Below are 27,579 nucleotides of genomic sequence, written 5' to 3'. Positions count from 1 at the left end.
GAGAAATCAACTAACCGTCAACTCTTAAACTACCCAGAAACCTTCCGTCAGATCAACGATTGCCAGTATGGATTCCGTCAGTGTCGATCTACTGGTGATATTCTGGCTTATGTTACCCATTTATGGACAAATTCAATGGAAAAGTTTGATGAAACACAAGCAGTTGCTTTTGATATCTCAAAGGCTTTCAATTGAGGTTGGCATAAAGGTCTTCTAAACAAGCTTCCATCTTATGATTTGCCAACTGATTTTGTAATTGGTTATCCAGTTTTCTCTCTGATTGCTCACTGAGGGTGATGGTAGATGGCTCTCTGTCTTCTAACTTCTCCACTAATGCTGGTGTCCCCCAAGGTTCAGTACTTTCCCCCACTCTTTTCCTCTTGTATATTAATGACCTTCTTCCATTGACTAGAAATCCTATCCGTAGTTTTGCCGATTAGCACATTGCATTCCACTTTCCATTTTGAGAAACCTTGTCCTGCTCAATCAGCTTCAACTTCTCAAAAATCTGCTACCAATTCCTTAAATGCCGATCTTCAGGTAATCCTCCAGTGGGGCAAAGACAACTTAGTTGATTTCAATCCTTCTAAAGCTCAGTCTTCTCTTATATCTCACAAAATGGATTCTTCTGCTCCTATGCTTATCTTGGTGACTCTGCCTCTCCTGGAACCCAGTGTTTTCACCGCTGGTGGGAGGCACTGGCTGCTTTCTACAATCCTTAGTGTAATCATGTGATTCTCCACTCCGTGTAAATTCTAAGAGAAATTAAAAATTAAACGAAATTTCTCCGACTTTGGTTAAAGTTTTCAAATAAATACCCATATCAAAAAATTATAAGGTAAGCATTGTAATTTCCAAGCTGTAATTATAATGTTCTTATTATTCTGGTTAAAATTCAAAAATATTCATTAAAGACAGTTTTTAAGAAATGAAAGTTTTTTATTTTAATGCTAAAGAGACAATATCAGTGTGCACAGATCTTTACGAATAATAAAGTTCTCAATTCAGATAACATACCATTATGAGGACAGTCCATTATTTTTTTTCATTTCATATATGAAGTCTTCAAGTATTGTTCGAGAAAGTGTTCACTTGTTTGCAGTATGGAAAAATATTCGAATTCTGCATTGTGGCACCGAATTGTGATGTCATTAAAGATGAATTCCTCCTCTAGTAAAACCTACGACTGCTTTTAATGGATACTTTCTCTCTCCTAATTCTCTAAATCACTCTCTCCTAATTCTGTTTGTTTGTTTGTTTGTTATTTGGTTTTTAGGAGCATTAGCAACTAAGGCCATATTGCTCTGGGATATGCAGTGGTCATTCCCTGACCTTTCCGCATCCTCCGTATTTGGTGGTGACGGGCTCAAACCCCGGTCTAATCAAAAATCGTGTGCTACGCACTGCTGCTCCTTCCCACCTGGCTACGGAGGTGCCTTCCTAATTCTGCAACAGGGCACTTACAGTAGTGCCCTGTTAGAGAATTTGAAAATACCCATTGATCTGCTCACTGTTCACCAGCGTGACTTCTCGATGTGTGGGACAAGTGATCAGATAAGGTTTACGAGTACACTAAGTTGAAGAATGGTAATCCCTTTAGCTCTCTTAATTTGTGTTTAGCAGCAGCACTAATTGCCTGAAGGCCAGAAGTGCAAACAATGCATACCCTTAAGTCTTTCCTAATCCATTCATAATATGAAAATTTTCTTCACCAACAGAAACTATTTTAAATGTAATTACCAAGGGAAATTCAAAAATTTTGCAAAATAGAAAAATTAGTTATAAAGGAGTTTGTTGAATAGAGGTGCAATTGAGTAATTTAAGATTCTAAAAATGGTTATAAAGTTTTATATAGCAAATATCTTAACACTAGACAGCGAAAAATGCAAATTTAGTTAAGTAACTATAAGCTTATTTGAATAGTAGGCAAACATGTGGAAAAAAATTTACTGAATATTACAAATTTCGAAATGTACTGTGCCCAAATGTCATACATCACTCTTAATAAAGGTGCTGATACACCGTACCGTTGCTTACTGTCCCAAAAAAAGCAGTGACTGTACCTATTGCTGTGGTATATTTGTATAATTGTAGATAGTGAAAACCTAATAGTACAATAAATAAGAAAAGATATTTTGTATTTGGGGTAGAGAGAAAGTAGAAATTTGATGTTGAATGTAAAGCATATTTTCTTAACACCGTGGTGCCTGTGGCAAGTGCCTCACTTGTGCAACCCTAGCACCGGCCCTGACATTTTGATAATGTAAAGGGTAACTTCCCGTTTGGTTTTACCACAAGGGACTTTTCAGAATAAAACACCTATTGTTACTGTCATCACGGCACTTGACATCCAGATGGAATATCGACAAGTGTTTTCCACCCATTTGAAGCAGAAAACACTCTCCACTAATGGATTACTTTCTGTGCAATAAAGAATTACTACTGTTCAGTGCAGCGCCATAGCCACTGAACTGAACAGTAAGGTCAGCAAGTACATGTACCTTCCTGATACCGAAATCTGGTATTGTTGCACATTTTCAGAAGTAATACCGTGATATATGTAAAAAAAAAAAAAAAAAAACAACCAACTTAAGCATTTATTCAGTGTTTTTAAAAATATTAACTTTTATATCTTTAATTCATCAGTTATGTATTATTTTTGCAGTTCAATTTGTTTCACATGTTTATTTTTGTAATTGTGTAGGTGCTACTTATATTTTATACAACATATCATATATATGTAACGAATAAAAAACATACTAAATATATTAATAAAATAATCATTTTTAAAATAGTTTGTTGTTATTATTTACACATTTAATATAATATTTTTGTAATACAGATATTTGGGCACCTATTTAAAACCAAAAATAACAGTTAGATTAGCATTTGGCACCTTTTTTGTGAATGTCTGACAAAAAATCCTGGTTACACCACTGCTATTGTTTAATTTTACGAATGTTCATGAGAAGTTCCTTCGACACCACTTTTCAAAGTTTATAATGCAGCTATCAATAGAAATATTTTCTGGAAATTTCATTAGGAGAAAAAATATACATCCAGAAAATGTGTTGTACCGGTATTGTTCCCTAAAAACAATTACAATAAAGCAAACTTTTCTTTTATTAAATGCGCACTGCAGTGTTATCAGTTTACACCAGTTTTTTCTGTTTCCAGTGTGGCTTCAGATAGATGAATTTCCTAGATTTTGTGTTAGTAGATGCAGTACACATTGAAGAAAGGAAGTACGATCTTTTCGTTTTTCAAAAACAAAAAGTGTGAAATGCACACACGTGGGAAATTCAAACAAATTCAGTGATGCATTCTATAACCAAGCTCAATGCCTGATTGTTTTTCGTTGGAATAATTAGAAAATGCATACTTGAACATTTTTGCTGTTTGTGCGTTAATAGATTTTTCTGTATTTTAAAGCTTTGGACATCAGAGAAAACACTTCTGTTTATGTATATTGAGAGTTTCAGTTTTGTAGATAGAATAGAAATTACAGAAATACCGTATTTCCCCATGTATTAGACGCACCTTTTTTCGAAAAATTTGGGGTCTAAAAACTGGGTGCGTCTTATACAGTGGTTGTAGATTTTTTTACTTGCATTTCCCGCTTTTTCACGCTTGTTGTTTTTGCGCTCATTGTTTCGCACTTGTTACCGGTATATTAGGTTACGTTTTGCCACGTTCTGTTCGGAAATGGCTCAGAAAAGATTTTCGTACAGTGCTGAATTTAAGTTAAAAGTGATTCAGTTTGCAAAAGTGAATGGAAATCGTGCTGCTGAACATAAGTTCGGTCCTCCTCCAACTGAGAAAACAATCCGAGACTGGCTACGGGAAGAAGAAACCCTACTGAAAACGCCACAGCAGAAGAAGGCCATTAGAGACAAGTCAGTAAAATGGCCTGATTTAGAGAGGGAATTGAAGATATGGATTGAGGAGCAAAGGGCAATTGGAATTCCTGTGTCCACAAAGATGGTTCAGCATGAGGCAAGAAGAATTGCTGATGAAAATGAAGTTACTGATTTCAAAGGAGGACACAATTGGTGCTAGGTTCATGAAACGGAATGGACTAAGCATGCGCACACGCACCAGACTTGCCCGAAAGCTATGAGCAGAAGGTCCTTGAATTTAAATGTTGGAAGACACATCAGTTTGAGTTGGGACAGATTGCAAATATGGACAAAGTCTCCCTTCAATTTGATGTCCCAAATAATAGAACTGTTGATAAGAAGTGGGTGAAAACTGTAACTGTGAAGGCAAGTGGACATGAAAAGAGCCATTATACAGTTGTTCTAGCTTGTTGTGCCGACGGAACCAAGCTGCCTCCTATGCTGATTTTCAAACGTAAAACAATGCCAAAAGAAGACATTCCTCGAGGAGTGATTGTCCACGTTCATGACAAGGGTTGGATGGATCAGGATGGGATGAAGATCTGGTTTGAGAAAGTTTGGAGCAGGAGACCAGGTGGGCTCTTACGCAAACCTGCCCTATTGGTGCTTGATCAGTTCAGGGCACACATAACAAAAAACACAAAGAAGATTGCTGCAGAGCAAAAAACAAAACTTGCCGTCATACCTGGAGGCTTGACATCCCAGCTCCAACCACTTAATGTCAGCATTAACAAACCTTTCAAAGCTGCCATGAGAGACGAATGGAACCAATGGATGAAGTCTTCTGGGGACAATTTGACACCAGCAGGAAGAGTGAAGAAACCAACTGTAGGAGAAGTTTGTACCTGGGTGAAAAGATCCTGGGATAATATCAAGATTGAGATTGTTGTCAAGTCATTTAAGAAGTGTGGCATTTCAAATGCCATAGATGGAACTGAGGACGAGGCAATATATGAAGACAGTGATTCGTCATCACACACAGATGAGGACAAGCTAATGAATGGGAGTTTTGACAGTGATGAGGAGTTGTATGAGTTTTATGATGAATAAAACTTGAGTTCATTAACTTTATGTAATACATTTTTTTTCAAATTTCGGTCCCCAAAATTAAGGTGCTTCTTATACATGGGGAAATACGGTAATTTGTTAATTTCACTATGGTAAGTTTCACCCCAGCGGACTAACAACACTTTAAAGGACGAGACTGAAGCAGGGTGTTTGTTGGAAATAATATTCCTATAAAATTTCTAGCCAAGATAATTCCTGCACAGGCTGTTGCATAGGGAAGGGGTGGGGGAAAGGAAGCACAGAGGGTGCTGAAATAAGCATGACCCAGCTGGATTTTCTGTCACCACATACAAGCTTATCCCCCAAATGCCACTAGCCATTGCGGATTGAAATGCGTGCTGCTCTATGATTTATAGCCATTGTCGGTTTAACAACCGGCTGAAAATTCTTGAAAATTTTAACACGAGCTGGCACTTCCAGCACATCACTGCTGTTACCCATATGCAGTTCAGCCACTCTCCAGCTTACGTAATACTCGACTTATGGAAGTTCAACTTTACATAAGTTTTTGCTGGCCAGTGCAAACTTAAAATAATCATGGAAATGTATTTTGCATCCCGTAGGAATATAAATGGAGGTATCATTTTTTTTTTTTTTTTTTTTTTGGTAACTTGTTCCAACACCCTGGAAGTTAAAATTTTTGCTATATAACTAAGCTATTTATCTCTCTAAAAGGTCATTTTTATAATGGAAATTGCACTACACTTTCATTGTTATCATGTGTTCCACTATAAGAATCAATTTTGAATGCCTTTGTGATATTTTTCTGGAGGTCACTACCATAAAACAATAAGAACAATTTGCACTTTCTGGTTTATTGGGCTTTTCTGTTAGCTCAATCTATTATAAACGAGCAGTAAACTTGATCTTATTGCATTTGCGATAATACCGATAATTGGAATTCTGTGGGTTTTTACGTTACGGTGAAACGTAACGTAAAAACGTTTTATGGTGAAACGAGTTCCCCTTCCCTGAAATCTTCAATCATATAAAAAACATAAATACATTTTTCAGAATCTTCTCTTCATTCCTATTTACTTATTACAATGGTGAAGGGAAAGAGACCAACGGAAAGTGCAAGTGCTGGCAGTGCTAGGAAATTAAACAAAATTGATTTAGAAATGAAGATGAATAATTAAGAATTACGTAGCAGGACAAAGTTTGTCATCTGTTGCACGTAATTAGGTCTCACTGCTTCAACAGTTTTAAGGGACAGTGCACGTATAAAAGAACATGTTAAAGGATCAATGCATTTAAGATCCACAGCGATTGCACAAAACAGCATTCTGGTGCTATATCAAAGATGGAAAAGCTATTAATAATATGGATGGAAAATCAAATCGAGAAGCAAGTGCCCCTGAGTCCAATGGCCATTCAAGTGACAAATATTTATGAAGATATTAAGGATAAGTACGGCAAACTCCAAGCCAAGTTCGTGATAAGCAATAGGTGGTTTAAAGGTTCAAGCATTGCGCTGGTTTCCAAAACATTAGAGTATGCAGTACGCCAGTGCCGATTCTGCAGCTGCGGAGAAATTTTGTGATGTGTTGGAAAAAACCCCTTCTAAATCTCCACAGCCCTCAACTTCCGCAGCGCCGTGCTTATCAGCTGGAGAGTTAATTCTGGCAATGATGCTCGAAAGGTAAAACTTGCTGACATTATGCCTGTTGTAATTTTGTACACTTTTGTAATTTTTCCTGCGCATGAGATAAAAAATTTAATAAATAATTTTATTTACATGTTTATTGAACATTTCTTTTTTGCTTCAATCAAATTCAATCAAATTTGCAAGTGCTACATAAGCATTTAGGGAAATTCCGACATACATAGAGTTCCACGTAACGCAACCCTTATGTAAGTCAGAGAGCGGCTGTACGTTGCAATTGTCAATGTTAAACTTTAGTTGCCACTTCTCAGCCCATCTGCCCAACCTAGCATACAGCAGCATACTATCATTAATCAGACCCATAACTCTGCTACCTCTACTGGAAAAAATTTTAGAGATTAATCCTGTCCCATCTGACTACCTGCTATACAGAAGCTAATCTGTATACAAGTAAACAGTATGGCTTTAAACAGAACAATTCCACAGTGGATGCAATGAATTACATAGTAACTGCAGCTAACTCAACAGAGGAAAAATACCTGCTGGCTATCTTAGTGGACTTTGATAGTGCATTTGATGCTCTTTGGTGGCCCAGCACTTTTAGGAAGCAGAGTCATGCAGAGGTCCCCTTAAACTTGTTTAGGATCATAACAGGAATACTCAAAGAATAGACATGTCATTGTGCATTCCATATTCAATGCAATAATGTGCACAGTGACCAAAGGATGTCCACAAGGGTGGTAATGGGGCCCTTTTTCTGTAACTCAGTACTAGACAAATAATTGACTGCTAACCTAGATCCTGTTGACAAGGTCACCTTTGCTGATGACTTTTTCTTCCTGTGAGAGGTAATAATAGAGGGGCACTGGAGGAGAAGTCTGATCTTGCCTTACTAGAACAGTGGGCAAGTGCTCACAAGCTCACCATTACAGCAATCAAAACATTTTGCTTAAGGGTAACTCTTGATCAGATTAGCTGGAACATCAATAAAAATGGTCAGAGAAACGAGATACTTGGGGGGTGACATTTGATAATAAACCATCTCTTTCAACCTCTGATTATCTAGCAAAAAAAAATGAAACTGCAGCTATGATAGCCCATTTCAGTTGCTCTGACTCTCAGGGCCTAAAAATGAAAACGCTGTCTCTTATATACAAAGCAGTATTCCTTCCAGTAATTACCTATGGTGCTGGTGTCTGGTTTTCCAGAGCTGCCATAGCCAGAAATAAATCAAAATTTGACCGCATACAGAGAATCATATTGTTAATTACTAGGTATTACTCTAAAACTTGAAAAATCTGAAAACAGGAAAGAAAAACAGATAGTAGCTAAATTGCCTTAGGAAATAGCAAGGTGGCTGGGACCAGCAATGGTGTAACCCTCGAGTTGCACTAGTTTGTCCCCAAACCACTAGACATCTCTCCAGGAATGTACACTGCCTTTTTCTTCACAGGCCACAGTTCCTTCGAGGCTAAATTATTTAGCCTTGGCATAACGAATGATTTCCACTGCTCCTGTGCTGCCAATGATGATTGCGTCCTCATTCTCTCTGATTGTCCTCTGTATGATAATATGAGAAACATATTTATCAGTAAAATAGACTGGCTTATACCCAGGAATTATGAAAATCTGTTCATTACAGAAGTGTACTACAAAGCATTAATCCCCATCCTTCTCGTTGGTCACTAGTAGCAAAATGTCAATTTCCCAGTACTCATGGCCACCCTGGGCTATACCAGAAATGACCACAAGAAATTGACTTGACTGGTGTGGATGAGCTGGCCTTGCCCTTCACCTCAAATAAAGACAATCTATCCAACTTAGTCAAGCTGGGAGAACCCAGCCTGACTTTCTGTGACACTCACGCTATACTGGTTAGTTGGGATCTGACTGCTGTGTGCATATATGGTTTGGGAGCATGTGATTGAGAATGGGTGAATGAATGCATAAGTGTGTGGCTAATAGGCAACAGTGAAGGGATAGAATGTGTGAAAGTTAGTCGCCAAGCAAGTTGTGCAAATCTGCCGAATCCTGTCTTGGGCACCCATGGCAGACAAGTTAAGGTAAGTAGGCAAGCATATGCCCTACCTAGCCTGCCATGTACGTCTACGACTGATTCTGGGTGAATTTAGCTCACAAAAAAAAAAAAGTGTTTCCCATGTTCATAGTGCTGCAATGAGAGAAATTGTGTTTGTGTGAATGTCCTTTTCTATTAAATTTCATGATTGTGCACTCTTGAATTTGTATCTATATATTTATATATATAAAAAAAAAAAAAAAAAAAAACAGAAAGAGAATAAAGGAAAAAAAGAAACTCCTACTGAAGGCTAAGATGTTTATTTGTAGTGTGAATGAATTGGTCGTGTGTAAACTTTGCAGTGACCAAATGAATGCTGTATGACTTATTAATTTAAAAAAAAAAAGTGTGATGTCCCATATTCAGGGTGCTGTCACTTAGTCTGTGGGCAAGATTGAATGAAAAGGGGAAAATGGAGGAGTGAATGCTGAGTGTCAGTCTTATTTCATATGCACCCTGAATATATGTAATTTAAAAAATCTGGTGTGCATGTAGTATGATAGGTGTATGACTGACTGTGTGAATGTTATGTGTTTCCATGCTAGACAGGTGCTTTCCCTTCCTCCCAGACAGTTGGGGATAAATTATCCAGGAAGCCCTCCCATTGATTTCTGCTGATTCCCTATTCAGATGGCATGTGGGATACTGACACTGGCTTTAGCTGGTCTGACTGGTGGGATGTCACACCCTACTTATATAACCCTACTGCCTTGCCCACCTCCATGTAAAGAATGGGTAAGAGTAGACCTTTTATCTTCTAAGGGCCCAGTGGCAAAGGGACCAGAGGAATAACAGACTAATACACTCTAACACCACACTATGCAGACAAAAAATCTGTAGATGGTGACCAAAACTTTACATAGGTCCCCCTGGCCTTATAACTTTTATTCTCCCATTCTGTCATCCTAAGGCTCTATCCCCTCCCCTCTTCCCCCTTACTTTTTTGCCTGGTGGGCCCTACCACCCTAAATGCTATTATTGCTCTTAACAGTCCCCCTTTCCCCCTGCAGGAGTGTCCCTATCTCCTACTCTTTTATTTCCTGGTGGAAACCTATCATCCACCCCCCTTTTTTTGGCTGATGCTACATAAGCTCTTATGCTTGTTTTCTTGCATCACATGCCTCTGCTACTACTACTTTGCCTACCTCCTTTTCTTTGAGACTCAAACTGTCACCCCTGTGCTCATTTCCAATAAAAGTTTTTTTTTTTTTTTTTTGGGTTCTTCCTTGCAAGTCTGGGCAATGCCAGGGTTTGCCCTGCCAGAGACTTATGTAACCCTACTGCCTTGCCCACCTCCATGTGGTAAATAATGGGTAAGAGTAGACCTTTTATCTTTCAAGGGCCTAGTGGCAAAGGGACCAGATGAATAGTAGACTAATACACTCCAACACTACACTATGCATACTACATTTTTCTGACATGACCTTTACAGAGTCTGTATTGCATCACAAAAGTTCAATATGGAGTTGGGGGGAAACCCCCAGGGCCACAATACCTGTAACACTATATCCTTTCTGTACACATTGTACTCCCCATATTGAAATTCTGCATCCCATATGTCTGAATGACACCATGTCTCCGACATCCCTACAGAGTCTGCATTTGAGCACTTAATTAGTGATCAGTAATTGGTTATGCAGCATATTGAATTCAATTTTTTTATTATAAAATGTAATTTTTAGCATTTTTGTTAAATGAGGAATTGACTTTTACTTCTGTTATATCTTATTCATGTGACTGTTCACTCATAATTTGAATATTCACTTGTAATTTGCCCCCTCTGCATTACGTAATTTGGAGATAGGCTTTCTCTATCTTATGTATTACACAAAATAAAATAACTATGCAGATAATAAAATAAATTTTCCTGGTAACATTTTTTTTGCATCATTTCACACTGTCATTAAGCTATTATGTTTATACTTAGTTGGTCACACATTTTAGTCTGCTGTGGGAAACAAGTTGTGTTTGGGCTTGATTTATGCTTAAATGGATCTCAGATTACTTATATAAAGGTAAAATGTTTTTAGAATTTTCTTCAAGGATAAATTAATGATAAAATAACAGGGGTTGAATCAGTTCATGAAAATCTGATGATATTTCAGATATGATCATATTTATGGCTATAGGTAGCTATAATTAGCTATAATTGAATAACTTACTTGCATTTAGGACTAACAAGGATCTTGTAATTATTACAGCACTGATTATGTCAATAAAAAAAATTCTTTTGGTAGACTTATAATGCACTAAGAGCCATAAAATCAGACTGTAAGGTTATCTCTTAAAGCAGCAGTATGCAAACTGTGATCTGCAGATGCTAGCATGTCTGTAAGCTGGCAGACTTTCTGCTCATTGTCTGTGTCACAAATAAAATAGATAGCAAAAAAAAAAAAAGCTACAAGCCTACCCATCACTAAATCTGAGAGGTAAATTGTTGCTTATTTTGTCCTATCATTTCTTGAAGCCAAGATATAGTTGAATATGTATTGAGTAGGTTGCATACAGACAGACAGACGGACAGACATGGAATAGGATTTTCATTAAAATGTTAGGATTTTTATTAAAAATGTATATTAGTGTGTGTGTGTGTTTTTTTTTTTTTTTTTTTGAATAAGTAGGACAAAGTCACATTAATTATACAATATATGAATGTGTCCTGTTAATACATGTTAGAATATAGAGTAAATTAAGTTTAACATTGTTTATATGTGTATGTTTGTGATATTTATTCTTATTTTTTTTTTTCTTTCCCTTGTAATCTGACAGCAGTCTCTTTTTCCCAGTAGGCACACATTGTGTATGCCTATATTTGCATACATGCACATGAGTGTCGTAACGATGACAAATTCAGCTCAGTGGCATGTTGATGACATTGATGATGCCTTGGCTGCAGACTTTGATGGCAGTTTATCTGGTTTAGGAATGGAGCTAGGAACTGCATCATTTAATATGAGGTAAATATTTAATATTACTTGATAATTGAAAAAATTATGTGATTAAAATTGAAAAAGTGAGAAATGTTTTTTAATTTTCAGAATTTTACCTATACCTCTTTCAAATAAAGTTGAACTTTTCAAGGTTACTGCTATGGATGATGGGATGGTTAAGTGGAAGAAGACAGAGAGTGGTTATCAAAAATGGCAGTTGAAGTTTAACATTGACAAATGCAACGTACTGCATATGGGTAGCAGTAATCCCAGAATAACTTATTAACTGTGGGGTACTACACTCAGAGTAGTAAAAAATGAAAAAGACCTGGGTATTGTGCAGTCAGATATGAAATTCTCTGAGCACTGGAGACAAGATGCCAGGACAGCTCATGGGATTTTATCAATGATTAAAAAAACTTTGCTGTACAGAAAGTGATAATTATCCCCTTATCCCACTGTAAGGATAAGGAGGTAATTATCGTTTTGTACAAGGCCATGGTTAGGCTGCATCTTGAGTATTATATACAGGTCTGGAGGCTTCACTTTGGAAGGATGTAGATCTGCTGGAACAGGTGCAGAGAAGGGCAACCAGATTGGTGAAAGGAACAAAGGGTGCTCTTACCTAGAAAGGCTTCAGTTCTGCAAATTGCAGTGTCTGGAAACTAGGCACCTGTGGGGCAATCTGATTGAGGTGTTTAAGGCCTTGAATGTGTTGAGTAAGCCGAATGTGAATGGCATTCCTCCTCTTGCTGAAACTATGCATATGAAGGGGCATAAATTTTTAGGAAGGTTTGTTGCATATTAGATATGCAGAAGTTTGCATTCAGCCAGCAGGTGGTTGGTTGTTCGAACAGGCACTTCCATCTGTTGTTGTGGAAGTGGATGGTTTGAATAAATTCAAAGAACTAGACAAATTCTTGGAGGGTATGGATGGGCCAAGTGTGTAGTATTTTTTTTTTTTTTTTTTTTCCTTCTTATGTTTTTTATGCTTGCTTTCTACCATCATTTGCCACTACTACTACTATATTGTGAGAATCAATTTGCCCCATCTTGAACAATGATGGAGTGGATACTAGTTTTAACAGTGATCAGCTCTGAAATTGAGCTTATTGCAGTTGGATGATACATCCTTCATTGTTCGAGATGTCACTAATAAATTCTCACAATTCCACCTTCAAAGGTTCATCTTTAGTTGAAAATGGCATTGTGTGACCACATTCTTAATGTGATTGTTAATATATATATATATATATATATATATATTATATATTCTTCTAATGCCCAAATAGCAACACGTACTAACAATACCTTGGGTAAATTTGCAGACGTACTAAGCTCATGGGATTTACCTATCATACCTGTTAAGCTTATACACGACACTATCTTCATTCTGAAACTGAGTAAACTCACAGCCTTAGCCAAAGCCAATGCTACCTATAAACATATTAACATACATTTGAATCACCTACTGAACGATATCTTCAGATACAGACTCAGTAAGAACTACAACGCCACTAAAGAATACATTAACATTAAGTTTAGTTACAACTTGTTAGATCACATAAACCTCAACCATCTCTTGAATATTTATAAACTTGATCTGCCCATTAATAATGTGACTATAAGTACTAGATTCAGTTACAATAAACCGATAGGTCTTACTGTATGCAATTATAAACAGGTAGTATGCAACCTAGACAAAAGTGATGCTGAGGCTGAATGTTTCTGCCATTTGCCCCAATATCTCACTTATGTAGACAAAGATCACAAACACGTTATTACTGGTGACCTTAACATCATTACTGATCCTGATTTACGTAACTTGCTTTCCTACGGTTTTAAATTTAGGCCTAACACCTCATGCAACACCAAAAAGATGTATAAACTTATATACCAGGACTTCATACACTTTTGTTTAAAACTATCCTATAAGTATAATATACCGTTAGAAGCTTTCCAAAAATAGATTTCCCTCACTTATCAAGCGGTGCATAAACAGCTTGCAACAATACATAGATACTCACCGCCAGCCAAGACCTTTGATTTGGGCAAAGCTAAGCAACAATTAAAAAAATTGCAGGCCTTATTCATCATAACCACCATAGACAAAGCTGCCAACAATTACAGTTTTATATGCAAAAAATTCTATACTACCACAGTGCTAAACGAACTGAACCACAGTTCTACCTACATACCTGAGACCACAAATAGCACTACTATCAGGAAAAAATTATTAGCTATGCATAAAAAATTAAAATTTAACAACCCAAATACTAACTTTCCATTTGTCTACTGTATACCTAAATTCCACAAAACACCTATCAGCTTCAGATTTATTACATCGTGCAGGAATAGTTATGCTAAAACTCCACATAAAAAACTGGCCTATCTACTAAGTATCATATTCAACAGCATTGATAACACCAGAGTTATCCGAAATAATAATCCCATTCTAGAATTTCTAAAGCACAATAAACATACCACTGAACATATCAGCACCTATGACTTTAAAAATCTCTTTACTAGCATTCCGCACGATAGTTTAAAACATGTACTCGACCACTATTTCACAGAATATAACAGCATTTTACCATGCAAGCTGCAATATTGGAACGACTTGACAGATATGTGCATCTTCAAAAGTTACATCTACAATGGCACCAACATATTTAAACAAAAAACTGGAATTGCCATGGGAGCATGTAGTTCTAGCCTGGTGGCAAATCTTTACCTCCATCACTTCGAAGTTAATATCAATAAAGATATAACCTTTTACAGATATATTGACGACTTAATCGTCTTCAACCATCCCAACTTTCTCACTGATTCTGGAGTTGTCTACCCATCGGAATTAGAAATAGTGGCTACCAACATAGATAGCACCAAAACTGCCAATTACTTGGATATTGATATACAGTTCAACAATAATAAGTTAGAGACATTCGTTTACGACAAACGTAACACGTTTGGCTTTAACACCATTAGCCTCACAAACTGGCATTCTAATATATCTATAAGAATTCAAAAAAATTTAATATTGTCGCAAAGTATGAGATTAGTTAAAATATGCAATAGCGCTAGCTATATAATTAGCACTCTTACAGACCTTAAGCATAAATTATCAGTGAATGGATTCCCAAAACGCTTCATAAATATAAACCTACATACTGCTATGTTGATAGCTTTAAAAAAATACCACAATAATCTTGACCACCACCATATTATAACTAATGTTTTGAGAAAGTAACTCTTCTCCCACTGGATTATATCAGATTGACGGTTTATACAGAGCCTGTATATATGTACATAACTAGGCACTGCCTTAGTAGCATATTTAATACAGCTTATGCTCATTGAAAAAGTTGTACCTGTATTTGCTACTAAGGTAGTAATTAATTCTTAGCTTCCTTCTTGCCTCACTCTTCTTTCATTTTTCATGAGATCCTTTACTACTAGCATAACATACTGTTGGCCTTTGGGCTATCTTGATTTAAACTATAATATATAATTTTAGCATCCAACCTTTGCCAGTAAGAGGGCGCTGGCACCATATACTATACCTATATATTTTAACACGTACGCCACAACGTGGTATTTTCCCGCGTCTCGTCATTGTGGTAGGTTTGCCTTACACGTTATACTACGCCGTAAGTAATCAGGAACTGGCCATTCCTTTCTTCTTCATTCAAGAATATTTTATTCTTACTTTCCAAAATTTGGATGTTTAATTCTATTACAATACCAGGTTCTCTTACTAGAAGGGACGGGAAGTTACACTCCCGGTATGTTCCGACGTAATTTTGCCTTACCACTCTTCCTTCACTTTATCTATTTGCTATCTTTTTCTACTTTTCATACCTCAAGAACTATTAGAGCAATTCGAGGGGGATTGAGGTACTATCACTTTTCTATCACCTAATAACCGTTCTCCTTATTTAGCAAACAGCTGACTATCTTTTGTCATCCAGTAAAATGTTATATAGTAATATTGGTTCCTTACTATCACCATTATTTGCTTTTTACTTTGATATCGTTGTCTGGGCTATCGGTCGGGCTAAAGTCATCTAGCTTGTTAACCACCTTAATTCGTTCACCTCCCTAACTAATTATCTTCTTTCAACTACTATATTTAGTTTAATCTTAACTTAAATTAATTGTCACCTTACAGATATCCTTATGATATCTATCTACCATTTGTCAGGTATAACATGCAGATGACAACAGAAACTGATAGCTCGCCAATCGTAGGAGGACACATTGTAAGGGTTAGCCCTCGATAAAGTCCTTTGCAATGTGTCCACACTATCCTTACTACAATTGGCTTGACATAGTTATTTAGTATCTATCCTTATATATATATGTTTCATTTTTGCATATAACCATTATGTTTCCCTACCAGGTTATTACCATGGACCAGAGACAGCTATGACAGCTATCACAGCACTTAGTTACCACCTGCTCTTTCACAAAATATTCATAGATATTAAGACTGATGTAATGTTTAATCTAGACATTGATGGCATTAATCAGCTCTTCTCTCCCATTGTCAGGTTCTGTGTTTAGGTTTTCACTGATTGTATCACCATTATAATTAAATATCTTACGTTTATAATTGTTAACTTTTTGCCATATCCACTATATATATATATATTTTTTTTTTTTTTTTTTGTTCAAATCTGTCTTATTTTCTTACCTTTCATTCATGTAGACATATAATAGCTAGGTTCTGTTCTACCTTATTATTAAAATACATGTACTAACAATTCATTTTGATTTCAAAAGACCTTTATAATTGGACTGAAACATGCTTGATGTCATTACATCTACTTATAATTAGCTACATAGAAGAGTTGAAAATTGCATGTAATTTTTTCCTTTCTTCTTTCTTTTATTGCTTATCAGAATTTTCTATTCAAAAGTTCTATTTTTAACATGCTCATAATTATAGTTAAGAAGTTAATTATTATTCAGTTATTAAGCTTGATTTCTACAGCTGATTGGCTAGAAGGGTCTACATAGAATTACTAGAGAAAAATACATACATTAAAAGGACAACAGATAATGTTTGACAGTGCACTTGCCTGAAGTTGGCATAATATAGGTATTTATATATTTACAAGAGGGATATTTACAATTATTTATAAAAAGTTAATTAGCTAATTATAGTTAAGAAGAAGCTAAATGCAATTTTGAAATGAATATATTTGAAAATACATTTTTATTCTTAGATGTATATTTTATAGAAAAATAAGATATAACAAATGTAGTTCTCAAGCCTTTGAAACTCATCTTGCGCAGTTTCTAGTCTTTAAAAGTCTTTGAATCTTTTGGGATTATCAAGTTTACTTGGTGCACTTAGCTGCCAGTGGACTATAAAAGAAGTCAGACAACTGATGCTATCTGAACTTTACTAAGCTTGGTCACCCCTGCTATAGAATAGGCTTTAAAACTTAAATCTAGGTCTAGAACCTTTAAATCCTCTGGATTTAAAGGTTTAGAATAATCTTTCAAAAGTGTGTTGTTGTTGTTTTTATGTTCTCACCTGTATTGGAATAATCACATTTCCCTACCATTGCTCAATTAGGTTTCATTAAATTTTTAGATGTACGAGGGGAGATTGAAAGGTTACTATCCTCCCATAGAAGCTGGAAAGTTGTGAAAACCCATTTCTTTTTCAACATACTCTCCCCTTAAGTTATCACACTTTCTGGCGCGATCCACTAGCTTTTGTAACTCTCTCAAATAAAATTCTGAAGATTTTGACTTAAACCAGTTGTTGACTGCATCCATCACAGCATCATCTGTGTTGAATTCCTGTCCTTTCAAGTCCTTTTGAGATTGGTAATAGAAAATAGTCTAATAGTGTTTTTTTTTTTTTTTTTTTTTTGGTACCAGCGATCCCCTACAAAACTGTATTAGAGCCAAATCTAGTGAATAGGGCAGAAGCTATGATAGCTCGATCCCATAGTCACACAGCATTGCCGGAGTCATAAACTCTGGGCAGTTTATGACTCCGTATCAAGACAATATGTGCTGACATATTGTCTTGATGCAAAATGACTCCTTTGACCAATTTCCCTTTTGCAAGGCAGATTGGAAGTTGTTTGCTTCTAATATCTCATTCGACAACAACATTATCAGACATCAATCCATCGATGATGCTACACAACACATCACAACTGAGATCCTAAATGCCGCAACCAAGGCTATACCCAAAATCCGTACTGGTTCCTCTAAACATGTAAATTTGTGGTGGAGTGATGCGTGCCAGCTTGCCAAAAAAGAGAAAAATCGGGCATGGAACCTGTTTCGAAAACACCCAACAACGGAGAGCCTTATAAATTTCAAAAAACTTAAAGCAAAAGCACGATTTGTAAGGAAAAAGGCTAAAAAAGATTCTTGGATCCAGTTTGCCTCTACTATAACGAAAGATACCAATAGCAGAATAATCTGGAATAAAATAAAAAAACTGAATGGAAGATTCTTACCAACGCCCCATACAATACTGAGATGGAACGGACAAGACTTATCTTCACCAATTGAAATAGCCAATGCTCTTGCAGAAAATTTTGCCAAAATATCAGATATTGCTGCATATGAATCATCTTTTCAGCAACATAAAAGAAGGGCTGAGAAATGCAAATTAAACTTCAGCACAAAACTAACACATCCATATAATCAGTCGTTTACGCTTTTGGAACTACAGGACGCTCTAAAAAAATCAACAAATGGGGCATCAGGTCCTGATGGGATTTATTACCTCATGCTGCAACATCTAGACCAAAAGGCATTAAATTCCCTATTGCTGTTTCTGAATCAGCTCTTCTCCGAAAGCCACTATCCACGCTCATGGTGTCATTCAACAGTGCTAGCGTTTCCTAAAGCTGGAAAAGATCAGACAAATCCATGCAACTATAGACCAATATCCCTTACCAGCTGCTTGGGCAAGACATTAGAAAAGATGATACACAATAGACTTGTATGGTACATAGAATCCCACTCAGTCATTAACTGTAATCAATACGGCTTCCGCAAAAACCGATCCACATTAGACTTGATGGTGAAAGCCGAGTGTAACATACGAAATGCCTTTATCCGAAAAAAACATTTTGTCATGGTGTGCCTAGATATTGAAAAAGCATTTGACACCACCTGGCGCTATGGCATTCTACAAGACCTCTATGCCATAGGACTCAGAGGTCAACTCCCAATGATCATAGAGAGTTATCTTAAAAATAGAACTTTTCAAGTGAGATACCGTAATGCCCTTTCACAATCTTTTGTCCAAAGAGAAGGTGTACCACAGGGATCGGTACTCAGTACTACACTCTTTGCTCTCAGGATAAACAATTTAGTGCCCAACATTTTGGGTAATGTAGACATCTATCTGTATGCTGATGATCTTGCAATATCCTGCTATTCACAGAATATGCGTTCTGTTGAACGACAACTTCAACTTTCCATAAACAAAATAGTGTCATGGACTTCACATAATGGTTATCATCTATCCGCAACCAAAACTGTTGCCATTCACTTTTGTAAAAAACGTCAGTTACATCCAGAACCCGAATTGTCATTGGGAAATAAACCGATACCAATCACTAGCAATATCCGATTCTTGGGCATGACATTTGACACCAAACTGACATTCCAGAAGCATATACTACAAACACGAACTATCTGTATGAAAAAGCTGAATATACTTAAAGTTATCTCATCCATGACATGGGGAGCTGATCGCTATACTCTGCTCCATCTATACTGAGCTTTAATAAGATCGCGATTAGATTATGGCACTCCAGTTTATGATTCCGCTCGAAAGACTCTGTTGGCCTGTCTTGACACAGTACAACATAGTGTGCTCAGGATTGCTCTTGGGGCATTCAGGACTTCGCCAATCCAAAGCCTATATATAGAAGCCAATGAACCTCCACTCCACCTTCGGAGAAAGATGCTGCTCCTCAACTATGCAGTTAAAATAAATAGTTTTCCATATCATCCTATCTGGTCACACCTCTATGATCCCCAATGGGTAAACCTTTTTAGAAATAAACCTCATGAAAACAAACCTACAGGAATCCGCCTACAAGAACTAATTCAGCAGTGGAATATATATTTGACCAATATTCATCAAGAAAGAGAAATCGTGCAACCTCCATGGAAAGCATGCATACCTTCATGCGATTATTACTTTCAACATTGGGGGAAACAATCCCTGAACAATGAAACTTTTCAGAAAATACATGCAGCCAACTCCTTGGCAAATGCACAAACTCTGCAAATTTATACTGACGGCTCCAAAAATGACACAGCTGTGGGAGCTGCTGTGGTTCTACCAACATCAACAGTCTCTGTCTCGTTGCCTCAGGAATGCAGTGTTTTCACTGCAGAACTCTATGCCATTAAGATGGGTTTGACTTTCATTGCTACTAACTCCACACCAAAGACTATAAATATACAGACTCTAAGTGCAGTGACAGCGCTCCATGGCAATTCTCGCTCTTCACATCCATTGATAAATCTAATAAGAACTCAAATATTGGATCTTCATAAAAATAAGCAGAATGTTGCTTTTTTGTTGGATCCCAGGGCACACTGGAATACCAGGAAATGAGCATGGAGATAAAGCAGCAAGAAATCCCACTGACAATGACAATATCCAGATTCCTTTCACAGACTATAAATTAATCATTCACCGAATATGCAATGAAAAATGGAGAGAAATTTGGCATAATCAGTTAAATAACAAGTTACGAAATATAAAACAGAATCCGCAGGTATGGAAATCTAGTTTCTGCTCAAACAGGCACGAAGAGGTTGTACTTGCCAGGGCACGTATTGGACATACCCACCTTACGCATCTCTATTTATTGCAAGGAAATAACCCCCCACTATGCGTGCATTGTGATTCACCACTAACTATAAAACATATTCTTATAGAGTGCGATCATTATCAGTCTATCAGATTCACATCATTTAGATCCCTCCGTAACTTGAATGAATCTCTTGAACTAAGACATATACTTGGAGACAACTCTAATCTATCTGAATTGTTTCACTTTCTGAAACAGATTAATGTATATATGCTCTTATAAACTCGCTTTACTGATCTGTATAGTGTCTCTCCACAGAATTAGGCGCAATTTGGTCATAGTAGTCCTTTCGCCAAAAAACAACAACAACAACATTGACCAATTTCCCACACCTCTTGAACTTCAGTTCCTCGTGGAATACTCGGCATTTGATAGTGGCACCTTGTCCCGGGAAATAAACCATGATCACTCCTTCTGCATTCCAACTTATGCACTCGAAACTTTTTAGGAGGGGGAAAAAGGGTATGCTTCCATTGTTTTTATTGTTCTTTTGTTTCAGAGTCAATGTGATGTACCCGTGTTTTGTCAATAGTGACATATTACCCCCAAAACTGGGCGTAGCTTCAAAATGCTGCAAAATCTCATGACAACACCTCACTCTTTCTTGCTTCTGATCTGCATTCAGTGCTTTAGGGACCCACCTCAAAGAAATAAGCTCTAATCCAATGCCTTTTTTCATTACTAAAACATTCACCACAATATCGTGAGTTCACTCATTGGAGATGTTGAATGTTGTCTCAATGTGCTTCAATGTTATTCTTTAGTCTTGCATGATCAGGTCATGAATGGCATTCACATTTGCAGGTGTTGACCTGGTAACAGGTCTCTCACTGTGGGGTATATCTTCAACACTGTGCTGTCCATGCTTAAATTCTATAGCCCAATTTTTGACTGTGGTGTATGAAGGACAAATTCCCCTAGTGTTTGCTTGCATGTCTTCATGAATTTCTTTTGGCAAAATTCCCTTTAAATGAAGGTACTCAATGCCTGCAAAGCACTTGATTCTCTCCAACAGTTGCTGTCTTCATTCACCTTCCATACCTCAATGCCCTCTGTAAAGGAGAAGAATATAGTTACAAACCTGAAATTTTCTGTGAAGGCACAAAAAGATTCACAGCACAGATTTGACAGTATTGCCTTTTACAAAAACCTTTTCGAGCTGTATTGGACTAAAAATTTTCAACCCCACCTCGTACATCCTCTGAGAACAAGTAGAATTAGAGTAATGGAATGAATCTTTTATTAATGAGTACTTTTTACAATGTTAAACTTTTTCTTAATAGCCCTAAATTTTATATTGTTTTTAATTCTTATTTTATGCCAATCTGTTGATGTGTGAATAATATTTATTTGTTCTGCTAAAAAATCTTATCCTGTGCTTTTGCCCTTCATGACCCTCTTTTCCAAATTGGTGGGAAGCAGTAGAAACACTTTCTGCCTATTTGAAAAAAATCAAGTTTTTATTTCTATCATCTGATCAGAGTGATTTATTTTGGTAACAGCAGGAACTTCTAAACTACTTTTTTCAGAATCCTGCAGCTTGAGTTTTTCATCTTGCAAAACAAACTGACCATAGAATTACAATTTACAGACACAATATATTAATGCCATACATCTCACTTTCTGTTGTTTATCCAAAACAGTCCAGTCCAATTCCTGTATATGTGTGAATATAGTTGTAACGCTAACCATATTTAGAGGTGTTTAGAAAAGAGTCTTTGCAGTGCTGCTATCTTCATGAGTCAGCATCTTTCTGATCATGGCACCTTAGCAATCACTGTCATCATAACTTATTGAGATCTGATTATACAATAGTAGCAAGCATTTATTGTCAGAGTACTGAACTATTGATGAATTATTGAATAATGTTGGTAATATCTATGTAAAGTACAGGTATATTGATGATTGAAGAACAAACTTTTTGAATTAAGTATGTTTTCTGAGAAGGCAATGAATATTTGGAAACAGTGAGACAAAAATTTTGGTAGGTTCCCAGATACTGATGTTCCACATCACGATACTGTTTGGAATTTAGTAAATAAATTTTGATAAATCGGTTCATTGGCAGATGTAGTGAGAAGTGGTAGGTCTAGTGTTTTAATGGAGAACAAGCTTTTGGAAATCTCTGATAAGGTGCAGCAAAGCCCTTTGAAGTCACTGAGAAAGTTGGCACAAGAGAGCAATACCTCTGTTTTTACAGCCCACAAAGCTGTAAAAAAAATTAAGCAATTATGGTCCTGTAGGAGTTAAAGGAGGCTGATCACTAAAAGTGGGTTTTTTATTGTGAATGGTTTCAAAATTTCATTAATGGTAAGAGAGTTGATGTACTAGAGTGAAACATTTTACAGTAATGAGGTGTGGTTTCATTTTTCAGGCTGCATAAACTTGCAAAAACAGTCATTTGTGGACATTAGAAAATCCCCCTTCTCTTTATGATACACCATTGTACAACAGAAAATCGGCACTGGGGCTGCAATGTTAGGAGGCACACCTTGTGGCTCCCATATTCTTCCAGGATACAATTACTTCTGAATGATGCTGCTTCAAAATATTGTATCCTTTCATTGTGCAGCTTAATGAGAAAGAAATAATGAATGGACACTTTCAACAAGGCAGTGCTGCAACACACTTAACTGTTCTGTGGAGTTACAGTTGCAGAGACAGAATTTGGCCACCATGATCACCTGATTTGATGCCCCTTGATATTTTTCTTCAGGGAGCAGCAAAATCTTATATTTATAAGGATGGGCCTAAAACAGTTGAAGTTAAAAACCTCAATATCAAATTACTTTATTTCAGTTACACTGGAATTGAAATAATGTAATGACAGTGTTTGACAACAAAGTTAAATGTGTTCCATTATGCTAACAGTATAATGAAAAACACTTTCAGTACCTTCCGTAATGTTTTATGTGTGCATGTTGATATATTTAAATAAAATTAATATGAAATGAAGTTCGTTTTTATTCTATTATACCAGAGGTTCCCAAACTTTCTCGGTTTGCGGCACCCTTAGTGTTTCAGTAATTTTTTTCACTGCACCCCTAGGCCAAAAGAAATACCTAACAGTTTCGTTTATTAAGTAGTTAGGTCCAAACAACTTAATAAGTAATGTTGAATTAAGACAAATGGGCCTGGAGTACGGGTGTCCATGGTTAAAGAATAACAATAAGTATATATCCAGTAAAAATATTTTAATTATAGATAATTACATCGGAGCTTTCGAGACAATCGTGTCTCTTTATCAACAAATTTGAAATTAACGTATACAGTTATGCATGCAGTGAGGCGAGTGAAGGCACGTTATTCATTAAATTGGTATCTATTGTTGCTGCACGGACATGCGCTGTATTACTCCAGCATTTGTTGAGGCATAAAATGGTTGTCTCTAGGATGGGGTGCAATCTCATGCCTTTGCAGTGGTTCATGGCTCTCGGGTTGCCCAATATATTGAGTGACTGGCAAAAGCAGTGGCGAAGGTGCCGGGAGTGGTCTATTATCTTATAGTCCTGTTTGGGATTGAGGTTGTGGTGGGTAGCCCAGAATTGCGCCGCGATTGCGGATTGGTCGGTCTCAGCAAGGCGGATTGCTCTGTCATGTTCGTAAGGCGGTCTTGAAGACGTCTCAATGTCTCTCCTATGTAGCAGCTGTCACAGTCTCTGCAGGTTATGCGGTATATTACACTGCTGCGTAAGAGAGGTGTGTAGGGGTCTTCACACTGGAGACTAGAGAACGTAGACTTTTGCCGGGCAACTGTACGCATTTTATGCGGTATTCTCTGAGGATTTTTTGAGATCCGCCCCAATACGCCTGGATAGTAGGGATGTAGGCGGTAGGTAAATTGTCCTGGTTCAGGGGTCTCGGGTGGACTGTGAGCTCCTGTGCTTGTAATAGGCACCTCGCTATTATGTGCGTTGGATAGCCACAATTGATTAAGTCTGTCCTCTCACGAGAAATCTCGCTGCGTCTAGATGCATCAGTGCTTGAATGGCTCCAAGCTCTGGAGAACAAAGTGCGGGCAGTGCTGTTGAGATGACTGAGGGTATGGCTGGATCTGTAGCATTGCACAAAACTCTCGTGCTATGCAAAATCGTGCAATATAAACAACGGGCCCTATGGGAAAAATAGGGTTAGGTGCCGACCACCCAAGATTGAACACATTACCAAACAATAATTAATCGTAATAAAATACTTACGTATTTTATTTTGATTATTACATAATAAAACATTGCCAATGCTTTTGCTTCTATCGTAAGCAAACTTGTTCTTTGTTTGATCTTCCATCCAAACAGATGATGGCCGTTCCATCTCTTCCATTTCTTTGTATCTTGATCTAATGGATTTTGTTACACCTGGTTCCGGTCAACCCTTCCCTATCTCTTCCATCATGCAGTATGATTGATGACTTTTGAGGTTATGATGAAAATCGTGGCGAGATCCAATATTCCTTACATTTCAAGGGTACAGCTCTAAAACTGTGTTCACAGGCCGGCCGCTAGTTAGTACACTAAACTGAAACTTATTGGTAACTCTCTAGGAGGCTTCCGGATCAGCTAGTGTATAATCTTGCTACCTCTACTGTGCCAGATAGTGATTGGAGGGAGTCTGAGTAGTGTGTATGCGGGGAGCATTATCGAGGCCATGTTATGTCAAGGATCTGGGTTAATCTTACCATGTGTACGCCATATCCAAAAATTTCATTACTTCATACAGCATGTCCCACCCACTTTTTCTTACTATTGAATACACCATGCATTGTCAAACTAATAGAACAAGCTTATCTGCGAAAAGATCTAAACTTCCCAAGCACTTCCTAATTCATTTCGCAAATATACGTGGTCTCAATTCTAATCTCAACGATGTCCATTTCCACTTGCAGTCTACCAAACCTCATGTACGTTTTCTGACAGAATCTCAGTTATTGGTTGATTCAACTACTGCTCATCTCAGATGCCCAAATTATTGGCTGTATGATTCCTTTCGCCTCAAAGGTGGTACTTGTGCATATGTCTGTTCTGATATTCCCTGTCAGAGACTTGGCAATTTGGAATCTACTCTCTTTGATCTTCTCTGGCTTAAAATCTCTCTACTTCATTGTGTAAAATTCATCTGTTGTCTCTACCATTCTCCCAACTCCACTATAGCCAGGTGGGAAGGAGCAGCAGTGCATAGCACATGCTTCTTGATTAGACCGGGGTTCGAGCCCATCACCACTAAATACAGAGGATGCGGAAAGGTCAGGGAATGACCACCGCATATTCCCGGAGCAATATGGCCTTAGTTGCTAATGCTCCTGAAAACCAAATAACAAATAAACCAACTCCACTAATCACTTGAAGCTTTTTGACTTCCTCTCTTTGCAACTTGACTTTCTCCAGTCCAACTTTCCGAACAGTGAGGTAATTTTCCTTGGTGATTTTAATGTTCACAACTCCAGCTAGCTTCCATTTTCTAGTCACACCGACCCAGCTGGTCGAGATGCTGAGGCTTTTGCAGTTGCTAATGACCTTGCACAGATTGTTCATTTACCTACAAGAATACCGGATAATCCTAATCATACAGCCAACACACTTGATCTTTTTCCCACAAACAACCTTTCTAGGTACACGATCGAAGTGAGAGGTCCTTTAAGCACTTCAGATCACAACTTGGTGATTGTCTCTTCTCCAATGGAGCCTTTATCTCATGGCTATTCCCAACCTCATGTTGTTTGGCATTACAAGAATGCAAAATGGGATGCCCTGCGAGATTTCCTTTCTTCTTTTACTTGGTCGGATTACTGTTTCAAAACTTCTGATGTCAACGTTTGCTCAGATCGTGTCAGTGAAATTATTCTTGCAGGAATGGAATCCTTTATCCCACACTCCACTTTAAAATCTCGTCCTTTATCCAAACCTTGGTTTTCCAATAAATGCACTAAGGCTGTTCAAGAGAAGAATGTTGCATATCGTAATTGGCTTGTTTCTAATTCTTCAGTTTCATTTTCTGCCTACACCAAAGCTCGCAACAATTGTAAAGCAGTTATTAATCAGTCCAAACTAGAGTTTGAACAGGCTAAGAGTAGAAAACTTGCTTCTTGCCCTAATGGTAGCCGAGCATTCTAGTCTCTTGCCAAAGCTATTGGCTGCAACTTTTGCCCATCTCTGCTCCCACCTCTGTCCAAACCAGATGGTTCTGTTGTCACTTCAGCCAAGGATAAAGCCGACCTGCTGGCATTCCATTTTTCTTCCAACTCATGGATTAATGATCTTGGTAAAACACCTTTCACCATTCCCAACATGCTCCATTCAATGCCTCCTGTGGTCTTCCGTCAAAAGGATGTCAGAAGGATTTTGACGAATCTTAATGCTAAGAAAGCTCCAGGTCCCGATGGTATTTCTCCACTTGTTCTCAAAACCTGTGCTCCTGAACTTACTCCTATTCTTTGCTGCCTTTTTTCACTTTCTTATTCCAAAGGTGTTTTTCCTTCTGCTTGGAAATTTGCTGCCCTTTCCATTGACTAAAAAGGGTTACAAATCCCTCCCATCCAATTATTGTACCATTGCAATTACTTCTACACTTTCTAAAGTAATGGAGAAATCAATTAACCACCAACTCTTAAACTACCTAGAAACCTTCCGTCTGATCAACGACGGCCAGTATGGATTCCGTCAGTGTCGATCCACTGGTGATGTTCTGGCTTATGTTACCCGTTTATGGACTAATTCAATGGAAAGGTTTGGTGAAACACAAATAATTGCTCTTGACATCTCAAAGGCCTTCGATCGTGTTTGGCATAAAGGTCTTCTAAACAAGCTTCCATCTTATGGTTTGCCAACTCTTTTTAGTAATTGGTTATCCAGTTTTCTCTCTGATCGCTCACTGAGGGTGATGGTAGGTGGCTCTCTGTCTTCTAACTTCTGCAATAATGCCGGTGTCCCCCAAGGTTCAGTTCTTTCCCCCACTCTTTTCCTCTTGTATATTAATGACCTTCTTCCATTGACTGGTAACCCTATCCATAGTTTTGCCGATGATAGCACATTGCATTCCACTTTCCATTTTGAGAAAACTTATCCTGCTCAATCAGCTTCAACTTCTCGAAAATCTGCTACCAATTCCTTAAATGCCAATCTTCAGGTAATTC

At 37.4% G+C, this 27,579-nt stretch overlaps 1 protein-coding gene across 3 annotated transcripts in view; it reads left to right on the top strand.

Annotated features, from left to right (window-relative positions):
* LOC150076054 (transcription factor CP2-like protein 1) overlaps nucleotides 1-27,579 on the top strand; it is a 274,831-nt gene that overhangs the window by 16,154 nt on the left and 231,098 nt on the right. For 2 of the 3 annotated variants that reach the window (XM_090387036.1, XM_090387034.1), the window contains exon 2: nucleotides 11,437-11,607. In XM_090387036.1, coding sequence (XP_090243162.1) covers nucleotides 11,453-11,607 — 155 coding nt within the window. In that variant the 5' untranslated portion in view covers nucleotides 11,437-11,452. Of the gene's footprint in view, nucleotides 1-11,419; nucleotides 11,608-27,579 lie in introns of all 3 variants that reach the window. The other variant, XM_090387035.1, reaches the window with a different exon arrangement.

This window comes from Mastigoproctus giganteus, chromosome 13 (genome assembly GCF_048544385.1).
Source record: "Mastigoproctus giganteus isolate SK-2022 chromosome 13, ASM4854438v1, whole genome shotgun sequence".
In the NCBI taxonomy this organism is placed as follows: Eukaryota; Metazoa; Arthropoda; class Arachnida; order Uropygi; family Thelyphonidae; genus Mastigoproctus; species Mastigoproctus giganteus.
The sequence above is the reverse complement of the archived record's forward strand: the minus strand, read 5'-3'. Positions and strand labels throughout refer to the sequence as shown.